Source organism: Liolophura sinensis, chromosome 10 (assembly GCF_032854445.1).
Source record: "Liolophura sinensis isolate JHLJ2023 chromosome 10, CUHK_Ljap_v2, whole genome shotgun sequence".
In the NCBI taxonomy this organism is placed as follows: domain Eukaryota; kingdom Metazoa; phylum Mollusca; class Polyplacophora; order Chitonida; family Chitonidae; genus Liolophura; species Liolophura sinensis.
Window position 1 is genome coordinate 3,964,636 of NC_088304.1, and position 24,560 is coordinate 3,989,195.

Here is a 24,560-nt window from a genome sequence, read left to right on the forward strand (position 1 = left end):
AAGAGTACGAGGGGAAGATTTTAACAGGATGTCCAATTCACTGCACCGGCCGAGGTAGGGAAATCCACAAACGACACGCCAGTGTAGGGAGCGGCTACAAGATCCGATTGTGTATTTACAAGCTGATTAATATTTTGGAAGTCTGCCAGCAGCCTGCGTTTGATCCTGGGCTCGCCTCTGGGCTCTGCCTGTCTCTCCTGAGCTTTATTCAAGGTCGTCTATTCCTTGGTATACAATACATGACTTCACAGTTTCGCGTGTGGAACTAAATAAAACCACGTGGTGCTTCGTGTTCATTCAGTAAGCCGGGTTTGGTTGCGTAGGCATTGGCAGATCCAATTCTCGATCTTATCGTCGTGCTGAGAGTTGGTGAACGTTCCAGTGAGTAACCTACTTGACCGTTTAACACAGTGTAAACTATTTTATACAGATATTCTGACATTAAATTTTCATGGGGGCGAAAAATCGATGTGCCGTCATTTTTGCAAACGCCACTGTGCTTGGCATTTAACCCCATATACCGAATTCCTGTATTTAGCTGCATTAGTTTCTGGGGGGAAAATTTAGACAACCGAGCAAATATATATTCAGTGTTATGGTAATACGGGTAAGGATAGCTTTTATGAAGTTTTTAAGCCTTGTATCGATGTATCTTTGTCAACATTAATAAGTTAATCAGCAAGAAAACGAAGCAAATATATATATATATATATATATATATATATATATATATATATATATATATATATATATATATATATATATATGTGTGTATGTATTAACGTACCGTTGCCTAAAAATCTAATGTAATAAAGGATAAGGGAAGATAAAAAACGTAATTGCATTATTTATAGGCTCTTCCCGCCTGGTGTTGTTCCACTGAAGTTCACCAACGATGGTACTTAAAAGTGCAGACGGAAACGGATGGAAAATGTGGGCTGTGTGTTGTTTATGGCTCCGTTGTCTTTTGGCGCGAGACCTACCGGAAGTTGAGGGGAATTAATTAAGGAAAAATCACAAAGCCTCCTTCGCTATCTGTAACGTTATATCTAAGGGTGAGTTAAAATACAGATCGTGTTTTATGGCAGCAGATCGATGTACAAGGCAGTGAAAGCCTGGGAGTTCCAGAACGTCACTTTGATAGTTCCGAAATCGGGTAACGTCAAGTGGTGGTTTAGGATTTCCTTCCGCTACGTTGGTCCACACACGCCAAGTACCTCCACCAGCATGCGTGCCGGGGTGACAAACCAGAAATGAGCGCGGATATACATTCCCTAATAATTAGAATCATTTTGTTAAGACACATATATTCAAGCCAAATTCGAGAACGTGTTGATTTTCTTGAACGTGGGATTAATTTGGGGTTATCTACATTGTAAGAGGTTAACTAATGGAAACGCGTGGTTTTGTTCTGGAACGCAAATTGCTGTGCTGGTGTACGCAGCGTTACGAACCATGTTTTACAACCTCACAAACAAACGACAAAGTGAGATTTAAACCTACACAAGCCTCCTGGACATGAACAGATTTTTTAAATTTATTTTAGAGTAGTCCATATAATAACCTTTCACAAAAAATCAGCCTCGTTTGTGCACGTACCTTGCCAGAACTGGGCGGAAGATCGAATTCAAGACATGGCGGACGTAGGTTTGACTTTTCCGATTCAAAAGATTAAACATTAATTAATGTTAGAAGACGGCTTACCGATGCAGGCTTTGCGTCGTAAGTCTACACATCGGATCACTCATGGCATCAGTGTATACCAAACATAAAAGGACGGTTTGCAAAGTTGTAAAGGTTAGAGAAATTTTCCACGAGAAGTAGTGTAACATCGAAGGACTTCCATGGCTGTGATTATAGCGTTCCAGCGCTTCACAATACCTGGAGCCTCTCACAAATGCGGTCGCTGTGAATTCACCTACGGATGGTGGTGGGTTTTCCCCGGGCTCTGCCCGGTTTCTTTCCACTATAATGCTGGCCGCTGTGGTATTAGTGAAATATTCTTGAACACGGCGAAAAATACAAATCAAATAAATAAAGTAAATAAATCAATGACATCGAAGCTGAGCTCTACGTAAAAGCAGGTTAATTTTACCGTTGAAAATTGGCAATAAAGTTCCTACAGTTTATAAAACGAGTCGCATTACAACTTTTTCAAACTTAAGAATGATTTTAACTCTTTAAGTAGGACAGGAACGAGTGATCTTTACTGAAAAGCAATAATCGAGCTATTCTTGGTAAATACAGAATATTCGACTTCATTAGCGAATATGTTTTTTTTGGGGGTCAAAAATCTCGATCCGGTACTGGTATATTACTGCGTTTTTCACTATTTGTTGATGTTTAATTAATATGGTCTGCCATCACCTTTATTGGTTGAGAATAGCCGAACAAGCAACATACCTATACGCAGACAATATTTCACCTCTTCAGGCACTGGCATCTGACAAATTATATGGCTATAATAAGGACATCCCACTGAGCGAGGGCTAGATTCGAACGCGCAACCTGTGATGTGGAAGAGACGTAGTTTGGACTGAAGACAGATATGTTCGCTTGGCCCACGATCAAGGGCCCAAAATATATCATTTAAGATAGACAAATCGCGGTGAATTATTTACAGAGCTCAGTACATACGCATCAGTGCATTGATAATCTACGGTGGGCTGTTCAAGCCATTTGAAATTTTTAACATTTTCTAATAATGATTTACCGTGGTTCAAGATTTTTCTGATGAAAGCTATTTATTAGAAACAAAGAATTTAAAATATATGGAAACGGCAATTAACGAAAACACAAAAATATTTTGGACAAAATTAATAAATTAATACACTGCGGAGAAATGGTGCACATCGCAGAGAAAAAGTGTACACAGCGGAAAAAACGTTTACACCGCGGACTGAAAGTTTATACCGGGGAGAAAAAGCTTACAACGCGGAGAAAAAGTTTACACCGCGGAGGGAAAGTTTACATCGCGGAGAAAAAGCTTATAGCACCGAAAAAAAAAGGCTCACACCGCGGAGAAAAGGTTTATACCGCGGAGATATGGTTTCCACCGCAGAGAAAAGTTTTTCGCTGTTTTTCTAAGATTTTAGTTTAATTTATAAATTTTGTGTGAAATTTTTTGTTTCTTCGTTAATTTCTTTTTGTATATACTCAAAATTCTATGTTCATAATGATAAGTTTTATTAGAAAGTCTTAAGAATTATTGTAAATCAGTAGAGAATATTCAAAATTTCGAATGGCACTAACGGGCCACCCTACTAAGCGGTAACGTGACTGTATTGTATCAGCCCTATTGTGTTTGTCTGCCTTCCTCCAGAGTAGTGTTCCATTAGTTTGTATTTGGTGTACGCGAGGTAAATTCACTTGCTGCTAAATTATTTAAAACACTACCACCATTTATTGTGTAGAAACCACATATGCTTTAACCACTTTACCTCCGGCGCTTACTCTTAAAATTATTATCTTGACCTACATTTAAAGGAAATACGTGAATTTTCAGCAAAAAGTTCCAATATACATTTATGAGTAAAAGTTGGTCTTCAGTCATACATGTTGAAACAGCCTAGATGCGAGTATCTCTAGCCCCGACAGTCCTTTCTCAGTCCCTGAACAAACGGCTCAAGTACTTCGAGGTTGACCAGAAATTGACTTCCTTCTTTACCTAACGCCTCCACTTCTCAGCTACTTGCCCCCAGTTAGAGGGATGTTAAGCACCCGTAGCGGACGTTGGGCTATAAAACACAACTAACGACGAGGAGGGAAAACCTCGCGCACGCAGTGAATCAAGGCCAGACGGAATACTCGACACAGGAAAACATGCAACGTGTTGGATTAATGTAGCTGTGTATTCTAGTGACTGGCGAAATTTCGCATTTCTGCGATATTTTAGTTGTTATACATTAGACGAAACTAAGATTACCAAGGTGAACTACGTGATGCATGTACGACTTTTGTGGATTACTTAACGCAATGAGTCGCAGTTTGTAGTTTTTTATATTTTTGAAGCGTGCTCGGATTACCTTTGCACTGTGACAACTGGACTGATTACAGTTGTCATGTGGGTACTGATATGAGATTTGAAAACCGATACAGGCATACAATTACAGCTCTGAGCAAAAGTTCCACTCTGAGACTATCGTGTTGAGAAACGAATTGTCCACCACAGGTTTGTAAATCATCTCGAACAACAAGAATTTTCGAAGGATCTGCTAGAGTTTTGAAATTTGTTTGTTTCACCAAAAGTTTAAACAGGTGTAATTTTTAAGCATTTTTAGGTATATTGGATTACAACAACTTCGTGTTCATTCACTCAAAACTGTTTGGAAACATGGACGCTGAGAGACTTGTCAAGCCATCGTGGTTGTCGGTTCCAAAGGCTATCCTGTTCATCGGACTGCTCATGTGTTTTACCCTTCACTTTGCGGAATCATCATTTAGAAGAAATGGGTAAGCCTCGCTTTTCCTTCCAGGAAATAGTATTTTCTGTGAAGTTCGATTTCAAATCAAGTCATCCAGTTATCAAATTATGATTGCCATTTAATAGCGAAAGTTTATCTCGAAGTCACATATTTTGAAACTTCCCCCGTATATGGAAACTTCCACCGTGTTGAACTAAATCGCCCCCTTGGTTATATGAACAGTTCCAATAAAAGCGCAGCTGAAAAACATACTTTGTTATCGACAACTTATATTCTAGCATATTCTATGTACACGATTTCAAAACTGATTCCACTCAGCCGCCTAGAACATACCTTGCGTCTTTCCAATATCCTTGAATACTGTTGACTGCTTCTTTTTGCTCAACATGTAAAACGGCTAGCCTCCATTTCTGTGGAATAAGATTCATGGAATTATTCCCAGCCCTTCTGCTGTAAGTTCTACAGATGGCCAAATGTCTTAAAGTGAAACGAGGCTTGTGGTATGTTAACGATGTTAAGGATGTAGCTAGCTTATTAAAGTATATCTTTTGGCATTTTGGCATTGCATGGGCTAGGTACAGACACAGACATGTTCATCAACCATGCAGCCTGTATTCCTAGTTAATCCCACAGTGTGTTTAGTTGTAAATGTTGAACTTGAAGGTGACATGGAGGGGTGGAAACGGTCAGGGGTGACATGAAGGGATGGAAACGGTCAGAGGTGACATGGATGGGTGGAAACGGTCAGAGGTGAAATGTAGGGTCAGAGGTGACATGGAGGGGTGGAAACGGTCAGAGGTGACATGGAGGGGGGGGGGGTACAGTCAGAGGTGACATGGAGGGGCGGAAACCGTCAGAGGTGACATGGAGGGGTGGAGACCGCCAGAGGTGACATGGAGGGTTGGAAACGGCCAGGGGTGACATGAAAGGGTGGAAACGGTAAGAGGTGACATGGAAGGGGTGGAAACGGTCAGAGGTGATATGGAGGGGTGGAAACAGTCAGGGGTGATATGGAGGGGGTGAAACAGTCAGAGTTGACATGGAGCGGTGGAAACAGTCAGAGGTGACATGGAGGGGGTGGAAACGGTCAGAGGTGACGTGGAGGGGTGGAAACAGTCAGGGGTGACATGGAGGGTTGGAAACGGTCAGGGGTGACATGGATGGGTGGAAATGGTCAGGGGTGACATGAAGGGGTGGGAATGGCCAGGAGTGACGTGGAGGGGTGGAGACGATCAGGGGTGACATGGAAGGGGGTGGAAATCTGTAAGGGGCGACATGAAGGGTTGGAAACGATCAGAGGTGACATGGAGGAGTGGAAGCGGTCAGGGGTGACATGGAGGGGTGGAAATGGTCAGGGGTGACATGGAGGGTGCAAATGGTCAGAGGTGACATGAAAGGGTGGAAACGGCCAGGAGTGACGTGGAGGAGTGGAGACGATCAGGGGTGACATGGAGGAGTGGAGATCTGTAAGGAGCGACATGGAGGGGTGGAAACGGTCAGAGGTGACCTGGAAGGGTGGAAACGGTCAGAGGTGACATGGAGGGGTGGAAACGCTCAGAGGTGATATGAAGGGGTGGAAACGCTCATAGGTAACATGGAGGGGTGGAAACGGTCAGGGGTGACATGGAGGGGTGGAAACGCTCAGAGGTGATATGAAGGGGTGGAAACGCTCATAGGTAACATGGAGGGGTGGAAACGGTCAGGGGTGACATGGAGGGGTGGAATTGGTCAGGGGTGACATGGATGGGTGGAGATCTGTAAGGGGCAACATGGAGGGGTGGAAACGGTCAGGAGTGACGTGGAGGGGTGGAGACGATCAGGGGTGACATGGAGGGGTGGAGATCTGTAAAGGGCGACATGGAGGGGTGGAAACTGTCAGAGGTGGCATGGAGGGGTGGAAACGGTCAGGGATGACATACTTGGGATGGAAACGGCCAGGAGTGACGTGGAGGGGTGGAGATGATCAGGTGTGATATGGAGGGGTGGAAATCTGTAAGGGGCGACATGGAGGGGTGGAAACGCTCAGAGGTGACATGGAGGGGTGGAAACGGTTAGAGGTGACATGGAGGGGTGGAAACGCTCAGAGGTGACATGGAGGGGTGGAAACGCTCAGGGGTTGAGACGGTCAGAGGTGACATGGAGGGGTGGAAACGGTCAGAGGTAACATGGAGGGGGTGAAACGCTCAGAGGTGACAAGGAGGGGTGGAAACGGTCAGGGATGACATACTTGGGGTGGAAACGGCCAGGAGTGACGTGGAAGGGTGGAGACGATCAGGGGTGATATGGAGGGGTGGAGATCTGTAAGGGGCGACATGGAGGGGTGGAAACGGTCAGGGGTGACATGGAGGGGTGGAAACGGTTAGAGGTGACATGGAGGGGTGGAAGCGTTCAGAGGTGATATGAAGGGGTGGAAACGCTCATAGGTAGCATGGAGGGGTGGAAACGGTCAGGGGTGACATGGAGGGGTGGAATTGGTCAGGGGTGACATGGATGGGTGGAGATCTGTAAGGGGCGACATGGAGGGGTGGAAACGGTGAGAGGTGACATGGAGGGGTGGAAACGGTTAGAGGTGACATGGAGGGGTGGAAACGCTCAGAGGTGACATGGAGGGGTGGAAACGCTCAGGGGTTGAGACGGTCAGAGGTGACATGGAGGGGTGGAAACGGTCAGAGGTAACATGGAGGGGGTGGAAACGCTCAGAGGTGACAAGGAGGGGTGGAAACGCTCAGAGGTAACATGGAGGGCGTGGAAACGCTCAGAGGTGTCATGGAGGGGTGGAAACGGTCATGGGTGACATGCACATTGAAGAGTGGACTATACTTTATATTCTACACTGACGGTCACAGCAAAGACTGCTCACTGTGAAAGGGCATCTTTTATTTATGCCATTGATCCATCGATCTTTAATTCGAAATGTTTCTATTTAATAGATTTTTAGATCCTGCATCGCTACCTTTAGGTATATATACATATATATATATACATGTATGTTACCCGAGGACGCATGGGTCAGTTTTATGAAGAATACTTGGTGTTAAGTAGTCCTTAGCTACGTAAATTACAACATATGTTGTTATGGTAGTGTAGTGCTTAGGGCCTACTTTGCACCGTGTGCTTCATGAAATCGAGGCGAGGCCTCGTAAGCTAGAAACCTCGGATCAATCCTGTTTCTTCGGCATGACGTTTTAGTGAGGAAGCATTAGATAGATATGAGGGCATTTGGTCCGGCCTGGTACAAGGATACACAATCGTGACATAACGATGTCGAAATTTACGTCAAACCCCAAGTACATGTAACAAACAAACAACCAATGGTCAGGTTCGACACCTCATGTGTATGTTACAGGTAAGGTCGGTAGTACCAACCGCAGTGAGATAGCGCCTACAGCTTGTGTATTTTCGTTGATATAGTTCTACGTTTAGCGGATCACTGTTGAAAAGGGGAAAACATTTCATCCTTAATTTCAAGTCGGTTTTAAGTTCGGTTTTACTTTTACTTTTCAGTACAGACATAAATGGTAACGTTTGTCCTATAAGAAATGCGTGAACATACCTCCGTGTTCTTGCACAAGTTCAGGGTTTATTAGTTATCCGATCCTGGCGGAAGTGTCCGACCCCTGAAAAGGGTCTAGTCACCTGTCGGGATACAGACAGCGAATGTGCGCCTATTTTGATTCAGAAACAACAGATTTCATTCAAACAGGGGACAATCTTAGCCTATTAGCTTCCAACCGTCTGCCGCTGATTGATATGCAACAAAGGTTCACCAAGACCTGTTAACCTCTGAATAGAATTTATCACTGTGTGTGTGTGTGGTTTATAGTTTTACTGCTCCCAAAGCTGAGAGAGTTGTTTTCTCAGCTGTTTTATACTCAATGAAATGTTAATCACTATTATCCAATTCAAATGGGTAGATCTAACTCTTAAATTCCACCTTCGCTCACAAAGCTATATATATATATATATATATATATATCGTCCACTGAAAAAGGATCAACTTTAAAATACGGCAAAATGATATTCAGTGTGATATGTTTTGTGAAATTCTAATTGTTTTGGATTGCACTGGTATTTGCCCAAAATATCATTTAGTTTTAATCGTGCATAAACAATCACAAATCTGTCTTTGACGGAATCCTAAACTTTTTATTTAAGATAGCTGCATATCCCTAGGTATTGTCCTCCTGTGTAATAAAGGGGATTAAAACTGACACATTAGGCCTACCTATAAGCTCTATGTGATGACAAATGCCAGTAATACAAATCTACGCTTATTAATTTATGTATTTGATAGGTGTTTTACGCCGCACTCCAGAACATTTCACTTATACGACGGCGTTGGGACACCGGGCAGATCCTTGGGGAAACCCACGTCCATTCGCAGGTTTTTATGCTGATCAAAGCCGATCCACCACTAGGGTGGTGTGAATTCACAATGCACTCGGCAAACTGGGGAACTGGGGTGCCCTACACCCAGTAACCTTTACTCGACACAGGCCACTTGTCTTTTAGTGCAGGGATCAGAGATACGGTGACCCTACAGTGACGTGAAACTCGCTGAATCCGTCATAAAACTGCCACAGATGTGTCAACCATGCGACACACGCATTCCTAGACTTCTAGGGTGTTTGGTGTGAGTGTGGGACGGGAAATGGTAAAGTGGGAATGGACAAGGTGTGGCCTGGACATTGCACTTAATTATCCATGTAAAGGTTATCCGCTTATTCGGTACCGGTTTTGCTCTCCCAAAGTAACATAAATGAAAACAGACCGTTGCGGACCATGTCTTCATTCGTAAATGTTGCATTTAGTATTTACATTTTATACCGCTTAGGCGCACCCGCCTCGAAGTCTGGAAACCTGGGATCAAACCCGGGTCGAGCTATACCAGAGGTTTTTAAAAAATGGTACTTGTTGCTACCTCGCTAGTCTGCCTTCGGTTAGCCCTCAGGCAGTATGGCCCTGCCACAAGAACATGCAGAACATGTACTCACAACTAATGACCCTTCTTCGTCATATTACTGAAAGATTGTTAAATACGACAAAAATCCCGAAGATTATTTCATGTTCTTAAACATGTAGGCACCAATTACATGACAGAAGAGGAAAGCAGTCTGTCTTTATGACAATACAGCATTGTGAGTCATTCTATACCAGTGGCGAACAGTATATTGTAGTGACCATCACTGCATAGTTTATATTATTTTTACCGAATTCTGCTTAAGCTATGGTACTGGAGGGCGTGTTATTTGCTACTAATGATGCATTTACATGAACGATTTAGAATAAAACCCCACCTGAGGTAAATTGACAAGAGGGCCTTATTTGGCAAGTTATCGTGACTATTCGCCAACTATCGCATTGTCGTCGCTGCCCTGTTTTTTCTGTCTGCGCTGTAGTGTTTTATATTTCATATAAACCTGCACACCATATAGCGATCAAAATACAATCTGTCAAACGTCCTCAAGTTATATTGTCCGAAAGATTGGGAAAACAAAAAACAAGGTAGTCATACTGTTTTATGCGCATGCGTGAAAACAAATCCTGGCCATACACCTTTCTCGTTTTTCAAGTCCAGACAAAACTAAACGGAGATGAACGGAAGTTTCTTCGTGGAATTTGTCATATTCGGACAGAGAGGGGATCATTCCAATGCACTTTAGAAATATTCGTGTGCCAAAGATATTCTTTCACATAGTGTTGGTGTCATATAAGTTGTTACAATTTAAGTATTTTCTTGAATAAAACCCTAACGGAGATAAGTTGACACGAGACATGATTTCGCTATTTGACGGCTTTGGTTTTGCGAGATATGTAATGTTTTATTTTATAGTCGCCTTAGGTTTGTGAATTTACGCAGTGAGAGCGGTGCACGTGTAAGTAAATTTAGGACGGAGTGTCCAGAGCCGATGGCTATCTAAATCACAACTGTCAGTGTTTTAATTTTTATGAGTCAGTTGATCATTTTTTGATGCATTGTCCATTGTTTTTTAGTCGTAGGGAAGTGATGATGGATACAATAAAAGTGTCTTGATATGCTGGGTAGGATGACACTACTTTGTTATTATATGGACAATGCGATGTCAGTATGGAAATTAACGCGATTGTTTGGAGTGCTTGTGAACCGATTAAAGACGCTAAATGATTTGTGTAATATCTATACTTGTATAAAATATATCTGGTTCGATACCTAATGTACACATAATTTTTATCGTCTTATCTCTTTCATACGAATGGACTTATCAGCACATTGTAAATGTTTGCACTTCATTATATCTATGTAAATTATGTGATGGCCTTCACACTATGACTCCCCTAGTTTTAAATCAGTTCAACACATAGTTTTCTCACCTTTAATTAAGTCTCTGTTGTTGTAAAACAGCGGCCTCTAAGTATTGCGCTTACGTATGTTCCGTGATCCAAATACACTATCATTAAAACAACTGATTCCGCTCAACATGGGGCTTTGTCAGAAAGTTTGTCAGACCTGTGTCGAAGTGCGGCGGTTTATACTCGGGCAATCCAGTTTCCTCCAACCAAAGATTCGCCTGCCCTTGTATGCATGAAAAATTCTTGAGTATCTATATTCTATAAGCACGACATCCAATTCAAATGTTCATACTCTAAATCCATGAATAAACTGCATGACGAATACAAGGATAGGCATCTCAGTCTCACTTTCTAATTGCAACTGTTCATGAATGCTTACAAAGCCCCTAACCCCATGTTTGGCGGAATTAGACACCACTATGGCACATATCGCCAGAGATCCTGTCTATATTTGTTAACAAAAGTGTTAGAAGCCTTTCACTGACTTTTCGTCATTGTCTTTCTTCAGAAACTGGTGTTCTAAGATGGTGACGAAGATGATATCCTGTAAACAGATCAATGGTACTCATACCCAGCTGGAAAAGGAATGGCGACAATGCCCACACTTCCCCTTTGACTACTCCTGTAGTGGATTTCGGTGAGTATTCCACCAACGACCCATTCCTCAAAGCCATTTCTGCCATTAAAATTTCAACAATGTTAACTGTTTACTTTCTAAAAAGAAACTTAGTCATTTTTTTTTGATAACATTAGACAGTCGCCCCTGTTTGTCATCTTTTTGACTTCACAATCAAATCACGTGAGATGTTCACATATTAACAAACATCAACAGTTTATTATGTAAAAATGTCACATGTTTATTATAGGAAACACGTTTACATATTTATCAGATTGTTACATCTAGTATAAACAGTCATGCTTACTGGACTATTTATAATAAAATATTTATTTTAATATTTCACATGTTTACTATGATAAACACATGTCTAGTTACTAAGCATATTTTTTTATGAATAAACACCGAAACGCGTTTCTACACCATAACTTTTTAAGGTATAGTATAAACCGGTGATATGTGTCGATATAGGGAGACGGGGTAACCACTGTATTTTTGTTACAATGTTGTCCACAGGGCAGGTCTAAACAATGTGTAGTTTATTATTTATTACAATGGTGTTTAATACCGTATGAACGAATGCTTCATTTAACCCCTGTGCGATTTTGTTACAGTGCTATTCGGAAAGCATATGTAACCATATAAGTTTGTTACGATGTTGTCCACAGGGCAGATGTAAGCAACGTGTAACAGTATTTCAGTTTCGACCAGAAGGCAGATGCAACCACCGTACAAATGTGACACATGCTGTCCAGAAGGCATATATAATCATAGTATAACTGTGGTACGGTGTTGTCCATAGAGCAGATGTAACGACCGTGTAAATCTGTTACATTTTTATCCAGAAGGTAGATGTAATCACTGTCTAACATCTGTTACAGAGTTGTCCAGAGGCCTACTTATGTCACGGTGTTCCGGGAGGTCCGGGATCTGGAGTGGCAGTGTTGTCCAGGATACTCCGGTCCTGAGTGTGACACCGGTAACGCTGACAAATCTAGTTCTTACCTCTCCACACCGTCTGATGCATGAACCATATTTCCATCCATATCCTTTGACCCATTGACTGGTTTACTAAATCTAAGACAATTACACAGTTATTTCTTCACTCGTTTATCATTTTTATTCAACTCTTCGTTCTGCTATTTTTGTTAATCATTCAGTTATATATTTTAATTATCCTCCTTCGTGTGTTAAATTATCTTTACCTTTTTATCGTTCATTCACTGGATCCCTGACTCAGTATCTACTTAGTTACTCGAAGTCATAGATTCATCTCGTAATAATGGAACTCAGCGGTTCCTATTTATGTTCAACCATTCACAGTAATCTATAACTTTACCCAGGGCACCTGTCAGGTAGAAACATCTTACGGCATTTGGACTGGGTTAGGGAGACAGTCTGGACTAAGACGCAAAACACTAGTTAGCTAGAATAAAATGACAGAGCAAAGAGAAACCAGAGTACTGTAACCAACATGGTTAAAACAGTTTACATGGTGTCTAGGACAAAACCAGTGGTGAGTCAGAGACGGGTTAGTTACAACGCCGGGGTTACCCGGTCGGGACAAGCCACTCCTAACTTCCTTCCCTCTTCATACAGGAATAAATAATAACGCACACAAGAGTGATTTTGACAGAAGTACGCATGCCTTTTAAGGATAACTGGCTACAAGAATAATGGGCCAAGCTAACATGTATGCAGTCGCTTGGCGGAGGCCTATTCACATCATAGTAGAGCTGTAATATGTTAAACAAGCCTCGAATTAACCTGGCTTGAATTGGAATGGAACAATATTAAGATTTGTTAACCAATAAGACGCTGAAAAGTTGTACAGCCATTTTAAATTACCTTAAGGAGAAACATCTTAAGACCTCACGTCAATTTCATTATTAAAATTAGCATTACAATCTCCTAAAAGTATATATATAATATTGTAAGGGAAGATAGTTACTTGGAAGTAGAAGTAGTCGGCAGTTTCCAGTGATGCTCAGAAGATATGTGTATATAAACTGCAGAGAGGTAAAAGAAAATGGCCTAAGATACAATGGCATAGTTTTATAGACCATACTGATCATATTGGATACCAGTAATTTGGAACTAAGAGTTTGTGTTTTGTTTTTTTTTTACTTTTTGGTGAAGCTGTTTTGGGTCTACTCATGCCAAACAGTGAAAACGGTATTTGGGCTGACAAAGACATTTGTGTCTTCCACGGTACATGTACATCTGTTCAAAAATAGAATTCAAACATTAGAATTTAATTTTTAATTTTCTCAGTCAAAGTAAGTGATTATAATAAAAGGTCGTTTTGGATGAATGGCTAACGCTTGCTTAATCTTTTACTTATAAAATTACCACATTCGTATACATCAAACGACAATCACTTCTAGAAATGTCACCTTTCTTTTTATCTATATGAAGTCAAGTACTTGTTTATGGAGATTTAAAATAAGCCAATAAACTCCTGACGTTGAAGAGGTTTGTCAGCTATCTGCCGTAGGTTGGTAGTTTGCTCTGGGACCCTGCCAGGTTTCCATCACCCACCCCATAAATACTCAAGTTAAATATTCTTGAGTGCATCGTCAAACCGCATTCCGATCGAATCAAATGAAATCCAGACACATATATGAATTAACATTTATGAATGTTTTGTTTTTATTTTTTCACACATTTCAGAATGCTTTAACTGCACAAATATACAGATGTTGCACGATCGTATTGAAGAACTGAACGAAAGGGTAAGTCTATTCGTGAAAATTGTCTGGATGAGACAGAGCAGTATACGCAACTTTCTTTAAAACATTTCAAGAAAGTTAAGGCAGTTTAATTCGCATACGTATTCCCCACCTCTCGTTACAAAACAAATAAATTTCTTTTGTCTCATGGGGACCTCGCCATTTACAACGTTAAAATGATGCTTATGTTCGAAGGAGTTTAATGCAACGTGTCGGCTTAATAAATTGTAGCGACCTTTTTTTTTTACCGATTTTGAACGGTAATATGAGCACAGACAATGTGGATATTTTGTGAAAGAAATTTGCTCCGAACGATTTGTTTGCCAAAAGTCAGCCTCTGACCAATTAGGTGACAGATTCGAATTCCACTATCGCCGAATTGGCTGCGTCATTTCGTCAAGCAACACGAGCTTTAGTAAGATTAGAAACAAAACCTCACTACACAATATCCGTTTTAATTCTACAGATACTGAAAATAAAGCAGAAGTGTTGTCAGTTTTTATATAGCTAATCAGTCTGCACGTTTGGAATATGTTACTTGTAGATGATACTTAAGATTTATCGACTTATTTCTTCAGGTTGAGAGATATCGGAATGGAGACAGTCAGAAACCTGCTACATCCCCGGAACCAGGGGCAGTAACTCCAAGCCAAGCGTCCGACGAGACACCGAAAGGGCCTGACATTTGTCAGTGTGAACCATCGCCACCTGGACCCCGAGGACCCCCGGGTCCTCCGGGTCCTCCAGGGAAACCCGGAATACCGGGTGTTGTTAAGGAACGAGGAGACATAATACCCACGTACCCTGAACGGAGTTCTGACAGGGGAAGTCCGGTCAATTTAGCACGGCAGCGTGGATCGGGAGGAGGCGGGGTCGGTGAGGGCGTTTGGGGGCCTCAGACCCCACTCGAAAGACAAGGTCCCAGAGGATTTACGGGGCCCAGAGGGTCGCCTGGAATTCCTGGACCTCCGGGACCTCGCGGCCTGGATGGACTTAGAGGGTATCCGGGTCATCCTGGAAAAACAGGCTTACCAGGAAAACCTGGACCACCGGGACCACCCGGAAATTCCGCTAGATACCGAACAGGACCCGGAGATTTTCCCTACGGTAAATTCTGTGATGAATATACAATGGGGTCGTGTGTTCGAATCCAGCTGTAGCTGCTTAGGCTTCGGTTTTAAGCAAGGAGGTCGGTGGTTTAATCCAGGCTCTCCGGTTTCCTCCTAACTTTACAGCCTTCCAATAAGTGAACTATTCTTAAGAAAAACGTTAAATAAACATACAACATGGCAACGAAGACATTGCAGTAGCTAGCAAGTGGCCACACCTTACTAGCAAAGTCCAGCTTGTTTTCAATTTACTTGAGTTATGACTTCTTTCTAAATATTCCTGAAATGTTTAAACGGTGGGTGTAAATGGGTTGAACTTCCCATGTTATTAAATTCTGTCACGTGATCTCCTGGGGCGAAACGAAGGAGAATCATTACCATTGTGAAGATGAGCGAAGGGAATCCTTGAGATTCGCGACCACTGTTCTAATCTTACCTTAAGCAATGATGGTTGAGGGCGCATACACAGTTACCTGAGTAGTTAGAGTAGTACCCTAACTGATGTAAATTGACAAGAGGCCGTATTTCACCGATTACGTGCGACCATTTGCCAACTGACACACTGTAGTCGCTGCTCTGATTTTACTCCCGATGCTGTACGTCTGCCACACTGTCGTGGCTGCTCTGGTTTTACTCCCTATGCTGTACGTCTATCACACTGTCGTCTCTGTTCTGGTTTTACTCCCTATGCTGTACGCCTGCCACACTGTAGTCGCTGCTCTGGTTTTACTCCCTATGCTGTACGTCTGCCACACTGTCGTCGCTGTTCTGGTTTTACTCCCTATGCTGTACGTCTGCCACACTGTCGTCGCTACTCTGGTTTTACTCCCGATGCTGTACGTCTGCCACACTGTCGTCGCTGCTCTGGTTTTACTCCCTATGCTGTACGTCTGCCACACTGTCGTCGCTACTCTGGTTTTACTCCCTATGCTGTACGTCTGCCACACTGTCGTCGCTGCTCTGGTTTTACTCCCTATGCTGTAGTCAGCTAAACTATCATATTACTGTAGACATCACGGTTTTCTCCAGCGGCAAACTGACCTATGCCATATTAGTGAAAGATTGTTAGTCATGACAATAAAATATATAAATTTAAAAAAAGGTCAGTTAGCAAACCTTTCCCTTAATAAATATCGCCAAACTTGTGTCTGCATTTTTTCTGCATTTATAGTAGTTTCATGTGTGCTTTAATGTACATATGTTTTACAGTGAATCCTATTGGCGGCATACCTGACACGACTGCGATCCTGGCCAGACTTCAGGTAAATATCTCGTCGCTAGGCGGCGCTGGTAAGTTCTCGATATGTTTAAATTCTAAAGATTCCCAGATTGTTTCATAGGGTCAGGTCGTGGCTTGATTTTGGTGTAGTTTTCATATGTTATGTATTTGCATACCGTAACAGGTATCGATTGTAATTCATGATAACATTTACTTAATGCAATTGTTTTACCTATTTCATTACTGACACAAAACAATGTTTGCTCAGGCAAAAAAGAATGAGTAAGATTCGAACTCTTTCTCAAAGTGCAAGATGTTTTTCCAGAGTGACTTCGTTAACTCGCTGTACTTTGAAGGCTGCTTTAGCCTCTGCAGCAGAAGTACGGATTTAAAAACGTACAAAATTATGTCAAAACTGATCACAGTATAAAATTTATTTCTTACGTATTAATACAAACGTTAACCAAAACGAACTTTGACAGCACACAGAATTATATACGTGAAAGTTTCAGTTATAAAATAAAGCAAAGAAAGTAGATGAAGGATGTAGAAAACAGAGAAACTGAACGTTGTGAACTTAAAAAGCTCCTTAAGGAAGTCGGTGTGATTTGTGCTTCCGTTGAGACAGATGATCGGTAAATCAAAGTCAGTTAAGGTTGCCTAACATTTTTGACAAGTCACATAATACAGTTGTACTGTTTTTACCATTAATGACAAATGAGTTAGAGTGAGTGTTTGGGGCTAAACGTATTTAACAATTTTTCAGTCATGTGACGACGAAGGCGTCCGTATAGTGCATGTAATGTGCCTCCTTGTTGCGGGGCGGATTCCCACCGCTCTTTTATCGCTTCACTCAGACGACTTATGAAAGGCAAGTAAGCCGCCCCATTTGAGCCATTATACGGGTCATCCAGTCGTTGCACTCCCCCTTAATGCTGAATGCCAAGCCAGGAAGCTTCAACTTTCTCTTTGAAGGTCTTATGTGTGACCCGAGCCAGGATTGACCCTGGACCTCTGCCCCAAAGCGGAGCCATCCGGGCAGGACCAAATGAGATCGAACTCAAAACTCCCCAACTATGCGTTATGATACCGTTTTTATTTGCATACATGTTTGTTTATTTTATTTTAGTCCCTGGAAGAGAAAGTTTCGGTGATGACAACAGAGTTGTCGGAACACAAAATTAAGGAGAAAAAACTGGAGCTGTTGATGGCGCGCGTGCGCATTTTAGAAGAGCTTCTTCCGGTTTTATCAGGTCAGTGATAAAAATAACGCTTAAATATCGACAGTGCAAACAATGAAATGAAATTTCTTCATTTTTATTGTGAGTGTCTTAAAATTTATATTTACCGGCCATGTTATTCATGTTTCACATCATGGTATTATGATTTGGACTAATAACTGGTAAAATATAGTCAGCAAAATTTATATTCCGCTTTGCTCATAATTAGAGCGAAAAATTAAGTAAAATGTAAGAAAAAAACAGTCGTTAAATTCAATTGACGAATGATATATACTTACTAGGCAAGTTACGAAAGCTAGATTTCGTTTGGTGTGATTATTAGTTTAACAGTGACATCACCAGACAGTGACATTTTATTCTTGCAATTCCCTTGCATGTTTTATTATTTAACAAATCCGATGATAACATAATGTGAGACCCTCTTCACTTGGAATAGAAGGGCAGATTTTGACGTGTTTATGATCTTAATTTTTAATGCACGGTCATTATAGCTTTTGCTGTGGTACCCCCACTGCAAGAAAATGGCATGGCCAACCCTTGTGCATGAAGTTTTTAATGTCAAAATGTCATCGGATGAGTCCATTCTGCTATGGGTGTATCCTATATTTGAATGTTTGTCTAATGGCTGCACGTGCCCATGCGCATGTCCCCCTATCATGGCTGTTCCCATATGTACTTTTCAGAGCTGCGTGATACCAGTGAAATCCTTCCTGCTTTACGTTTGTTCGCTGACCAAACCAGACGAAACGTCAGTGACGTCAGCGTTCTTCCCACGCCACCAAACAACTCTAGTACCATGGCGCCATATAAAGCCGAAACAGACGGAGAACCAGAGTCAATAAACGACAATGACAAGTCGAAAGAAAATGATTTAAATATTTAAAATACATAGATATAGGTGTCACTGTTATAAAATAGGTTGCTACTTTGAAAAACTTCAGCAATAGGCTGATATATCGGTAGACCAAATGTTGAGGAAACAGCGTGGTTTTCAAGTGTAGGACTTGTATGAATATATATATATATATATATATATATATATATATATATATATATATATATATATATATATATATATATATAAGGGTTGGCCATATATATATATATATATATATATATATATATATATTTATATTCATACAAGTCCATCACAGCAGAATATTTTCTTACTACGTCATACAAGGTTTCGTATCGTGTCGGTTTGTTTTATGATTCCATCAAACCGTTACATACATATGGCTGCGGAAAATGACACAGCATAACCAAAGTATTTCCCAATTTAACAAATGCTTGATATGTATGTATTTTTCTTGTCTTTTAGACAGGAACCAACAAATTAGTAACAGCAATTAATGAATGAATGTGTATGGTTTAACATCACATCGGCAACATTTCAGTCACATCGTGGCGAAAATAAGCTAAAAACACGAGACCGTTCAGGTTTTCGATATGGCAGTGAGAACATCGAAAATCGTAACAAAAATGTTCGGACATGTTTAAAACAAGATAAGAAAATAAATTAGTCACAGGAAGAAGTCACCATCAAAAACACATAGGCCTATACCGATATTAGATTTCTGATAACGGTCATATTGATACATCATTTAAAAGATGTAGATAGTAATCATGTGTACTTTAGATGTTGATATTTCCTTCATGAGGCGTTGGTTCAATCCTAGCGTAGTCCAGGGAATACTTGGCATTCCCTCCACCGTTCTCGGAGTCTTAGTAGGAATTAACAGACGGCAGTGTTGTGTTCGTTGGACGGTTCAGTGTAGTAGCATTATATGAGGTGTGTAGGTCATTTGCCTTTCACTAATATGGTGTAAACATGTAAGTCACATGTGAAAAAGTCCGTCGGTTACTTGCCAAAGGTCGGTAGTTTACTCCGTGCAGTTCAGTTTTCTCCACCATAAAACTTGCCACAGTCGCGTTTAGTGAAATATTTACTGAGTGATTTAGTTGCTAGTTATCCATGGGCTAGGATGCATGAGATACGAGTTCAAACCATGTCTTAGACATGGAATTTGTACACTCCAGAGCTACAGCTGCTGGCGGGGCCTTAGTGACAATAGTCGATCGACAACACTCGTGTGGCCATTTGCGCGGCCTAATAGTCACTGAAGACCACTCGTCTTCCACCAGTATGCTTTCTGTATGTCACGGTTTGAAAGTTCTTCATTAACTTGTCAAAGGTTGGTGGTTTATCCCGGGCACTTCGTATTCCTCCACCGCCGAGGTATTTCTTGGGTTTATACAACACTTAATCTTGAGTGCGGCGTTGAACACCAATCAGAAAATGAGATAAATGTGCATAATCGACGTCATTAATGGTTTTCCGACAGAATGAGTCCAAAGGCTAGACTTTGTCCTCAAGGATACCTAAAATTATCCAACAACTTATGAAATCTCCATAAGACAATTGTAATGTAGATTCCATGTTTTGTTCATTTATTTTCATGAAACAATGCAACGCAACTGTATGAACTGTTCTTTGATGAATTATCATGTAATTAGCGTCCATGATAATGTGTAAAACATATTTACGTTCAACCTTAAAATGTTTAGCGTAAAAAACCACATACCTAAGTTTGATATCTGGTTTTCTTTCTCACGTCTGTTTTCTACCGCTAGCAAAACTAGATGATTCCATTTATGAGTTCTCGATCTCATGTGTGTTTTACGGAACTATACAAAGTCGCAAAGTCATTCATTAAAACCGAGCCAGTATTATACAGAAATGTACATCAGTCGCACAATAAATCAGAATATGCACAATTATAGGCTTATCCCTTGTCTATATTTCTATTCATCATCAACCATTCCATGGCTTTTATATGTCTTCCCAGAAACCAGTCCGCACAAAATTTTTATTTCCAGAACTAATGTGTACGAGTATAGTACACAAATTTCTTATTTACTAATCTAATGTGTACGAGTAGTACACAAAATTTGTATTTATATAACACTCTAAAAACCTAATGTGTACGAGTGGTACACAGTGTTTATGTAGTTGTGCAATTCGTGCACTATATCACAGTTACATGCGTCAATATCACATCATCTCCTTGTGTATATGCACAAATTTGTATATTATCGTTTTTAGAGAGCATGAAGGGTGTTACCTCCACCCCCCCCCCCCGCTCCTCCTCCACTCTTTGGCGAAAAGAGACATGATCTGTCTGGTCCGTACGTTTGTCCGTCTAGTCGACCGCCACTTTTTGCTTTTCGTGTAATAGCTCCACAAAATATTGTCCGATTTTGATAAAATCTTTTGGGGCATATCAGCTCAAGGTCGAAAGCCGGAGTTATTCTTGTAAAGGTCCTGTAAAGATTCTGTAAGGGCCCTGTTAAGGTTCTGTAAGGTTTCTGTGAGGGTCCTGTAAAGGTTATGTAAGGGTTCTGTGATAGTCCTGTAAAGGTTCTGTAGGTGTTCTGTGACGGTTCTGTAGGGGTTCTGTGAGGGTCCTGTAAATGTTCTGTGAGGGTCCTGTAAAGGTTCTATCAGGGTCCCTTAAAGGTTCTGTCAGGGTTCTGTGACGGTTCTGTAAGGGTTCTTTAAAGGTTCTGCAAGGGTTCTGTGAGGGTCCTTTAGGTTTTCTGTGAGGGTCCTATAAATGTTCTGTAAGGGTTCCGTGAGAGTCCTGTAAAGGTTCTGTAAGGGTTCTGTAAGGGTTGTGTAAAGGTTCTGTGAGGTCATGTAAAAGTTTTGTAAGGTTATGTAAGGGTCCTGTAAGGTTCTGTGAGGGTCCTGTAACGGCTCTCTAGTCCTGTAAAGGTTCTGTGAGGTTTCTGTAAGGGCCCTGTAAAGGTTCTTTAACGGTTCTGTGAGGGTCCTGTAAAGGCTTTTTATGGGTTCTGTGAGGCTCCTGTTCAGTCCTTTCCTGTCGGTATCTGGTGGTAGTAGTCGGTAACTCCAGGTATACTCTGATTTCCAGAAAACGTAAAGAGAACCACTGTTTTTAGAACACATTGACATCCAAGGACAGGTCATAACCGTCATCGCCTTACAATTAATGTGTGGTTTAAAACACGTAACTACGAATTAGTTTTTGAATCAATAACGGGCAGAGTCTGTGTTGATCAGGTTGACATTCACAAAGATGATGACAGTTATTATTGTAGTACTTCTATGCATTCAGAAACTCTCACGCAAAGTGCTAAAAAAAAAAAACGCCATTTTTTTTTTGGAGGTTTACTGAGCGCCATTTAAGACGTTGCTGGTTCGGTCGGGGAAAGAAAATTCTCTTTCACTTGCTCCATCGAAATTAAATTGAAACAAAGAAATTGTTTAACTTGACTTATTTATACATTCTAACGCTTTTGAAATTATGTGTAAATGCCAAAGAGCAGTTCTCAAAAGGAATATGTAAGAAATAATATGAGCAGTAAATAAAGAAGGTAACATGTAGTTAACAAAAGTAGTCATCAGTAGGACATGTAGGAAAGATTTCCGATACTCTAAATATTGTGAATCCAATTCAAAGTCTGTGGCTATGGATAATATTCAGGTAGAATACATTTATTTATTTATTTATTATTTATTTGATTGGTGTTTTACGCCGTACTCAAGAATATTTCACTTATACGACGGTGGCCAGCATTATGGTGGGTGAAAACCGGGCAGAGCCCGGGAGAAACCCACGACCATCCGCAGGTTGCTGACAGAGCTTCCCACGTACGGCCGGAGAGGAAGCCAGCATGAGCTGGACTTGAACTCACAGCGACTGCATTGGTGAGAGACTCCTGGGTCATTACGCGGCGCTAGGGCGCTAACCAACTGAGCCACGGAGGCCACCCCCCCCTCCCCCACCCCCACCCCAGGTAGAATACAGGTGCACCTACTTCCATTATTATTGTCTATGTAATGAATTGTTGTTGTTCTAATAAATTGTCGTTGATGTAAGCTGGGTTTAAGATAGACGCCAATCACAGTCCCAGATATAATAAACATGAATACTTATACAACCCCTACCCTCGGGTTAAGCGGAATTAGACACAGTCAGAGACCTTGATGGACAGTAGTTCTTTTGTGGAATGTGTTATACGTTGTTTTGGGAATTGGCCTTGCGATTATTGACCTAGAACGTCCTTATTGATTGAGGGCTGGTGTACAAACGTCTCTTTCGACGTACAGATTTATTGTAGAATTTAAGAAACTTGAAGGTATTTAATGGAATGTCTTGGACCCGCGAGGTTTTGGAATCAAAAAGTTGTGAGGTATAATGACGTAGAAAACTGAATGAGCCAATGGCCTACATGTTCTTGTACTTCCAATGGGGGCCAAAGGCTAGACTTTGTCCTCAAGGATACCTAAAATTATATAACCGTTTGCAAGCATGACGTGGCAGTATGCTTCTGTGTACGTGATAGTGATCGTAAAGACAGCTAATATAATTAAAGACTTACAGCACGGAGAGTAAAACCAGAGCAGCTACAGCATCGCATAGAGTAATCGCTTGTTACTGATCACATGTAACCGGTGAAATACGGCCCCTTGTTAATTTACCTCGGGTAAGGCTTTATTTTAACTGTACAAGTAACATTAAGAAATCATATGAAGTAAATAAAAATATTAAATGAAATGATTATAGTGAATAGGAAATGAACACATTTAAGAAGGTTTTATATCGTAAGGTTTTATTCTAATTTTTTATGTAAACAACGGCTTAAGCAGAATTTGGTAAAAAAATCTGTGATGTTAATTGTAACTTAATAGACGTCACTGGTCTAGAATCAGACAAAGTGCAATGTCATCACATTTAACATACGATAACATTAAAACAAGGGCAAAAGGGCCGGATCTCAGGGGTCCTTAGTCCACTGCCATAATCCTGGTTTAGGAAGAAATATCATGTGACCAATGTATCAGTGAAATGTACTTCCGTTCCGACGTATAATCTATATGTGATAAACAAACACATCGATTGTACTTTTACAGGTGCCGAGTGGAACTGTACTGACATCCGTAAAGCCCGGATCTGCGCCATGAGTGACAAGTGTAGATGTGACAACACCATAGACAGGGTACCCGACCCCCCGGTCCCACCCCCACATCTACAGAGAGACATGCCGGAACTGTTCAACACCATGGCTTTCGTAGTCTCGCGCATCACGAAGGGCAAGTATGCACCGGGCAGTAAATTCGCTAAGACCCTCCCAAAAACACCCAACTCAGACAAAATGGAACATTCCAAAATCCGAGCGGAGTACGAGGCGGACGTGGCCTACCCGGCATCAAAACACGTCAGTGACACCAACGCCGTGCCTTACGTCGAGATGGCCATTGTCAGCGACGCACCCAGCCTGTCCACTTGTAAACTGACGGTGTTATTCGGATTCTTATTTTATGTTGTCGCTATCTTATGAGTCCGGAAGAATCAGGCTGTATGTTAAAGGTGGCAAAAACACATAAGACTTTGGTTTGATAGTATTTAAGCTTGTCAACATTGCCAAGATGACAAGATTTTGGTTCACGTTAATCCGGAAGGATCAGGCTGTATATTAAAGTTGGCAGAAACACAAAGACTTTGGTTTGATAGCATTTCAGCTTGTCCACATTGCCAAGATGACAAGATTTTGGTTCACTTTATATTTTACCCCGGTGTCAGCTGTATTACTTATGTTTTACCAAGTCTTCACCAGTAATTTTATAGCCATACTGCGTTTCTAACAAAGTAAAATAACGTAGATGGCGCGAAGAAAAAATGTAGTATACACCGGGTTTGCCAGCAGGGAACCTTTATCGCCTAAATCAGTTATTATAGTTTTGTTTATTCTGCCTTTGCGATAGTCAAACTGGTAATGTATGCATTGCAAGAAAGCAATGTTTTATTCAGCTTGATCCCAAGTTATCACTGAGCGGGAAAAATATATCCCATTACCTTAC

At 41.2% G+C, this 24,560-nt stretch overlaps 1 protein-coding gene across 1 annotated transcript; it reads left to right on the forward strand.

The window, feature by feature from the left end:
* Positions 1 to 3,787: 3,787 nt before the first annotated feature.
* Positions 3,788 to 24,560, forward strand: LOC135476178 (collagen alpha-1(XXVI) chain-like). The gene is made up of 8 exons (XM_064756110.1): positions 3,788 to 4,452; positions 11,263 to 11,391; positions 12,252 to 12,349; positions 14,044 to 14,105; positions 14,681 to 15,209; positions 16,421 to 16,473; positions 17,560 to 17,683; positions 23,613 to 24,560. Exons 1-8 carry the CDS (start codon positions 4,334 to 4,336, stop codon positions 24,038 to 24,040), a joined length of 1,542 nt encoding a protein of 513 aa, XP_064612180.1. The 5' UTR covers positions 3,788 to 4,333; the 3' UTR covers positions 24,041 to 24,560.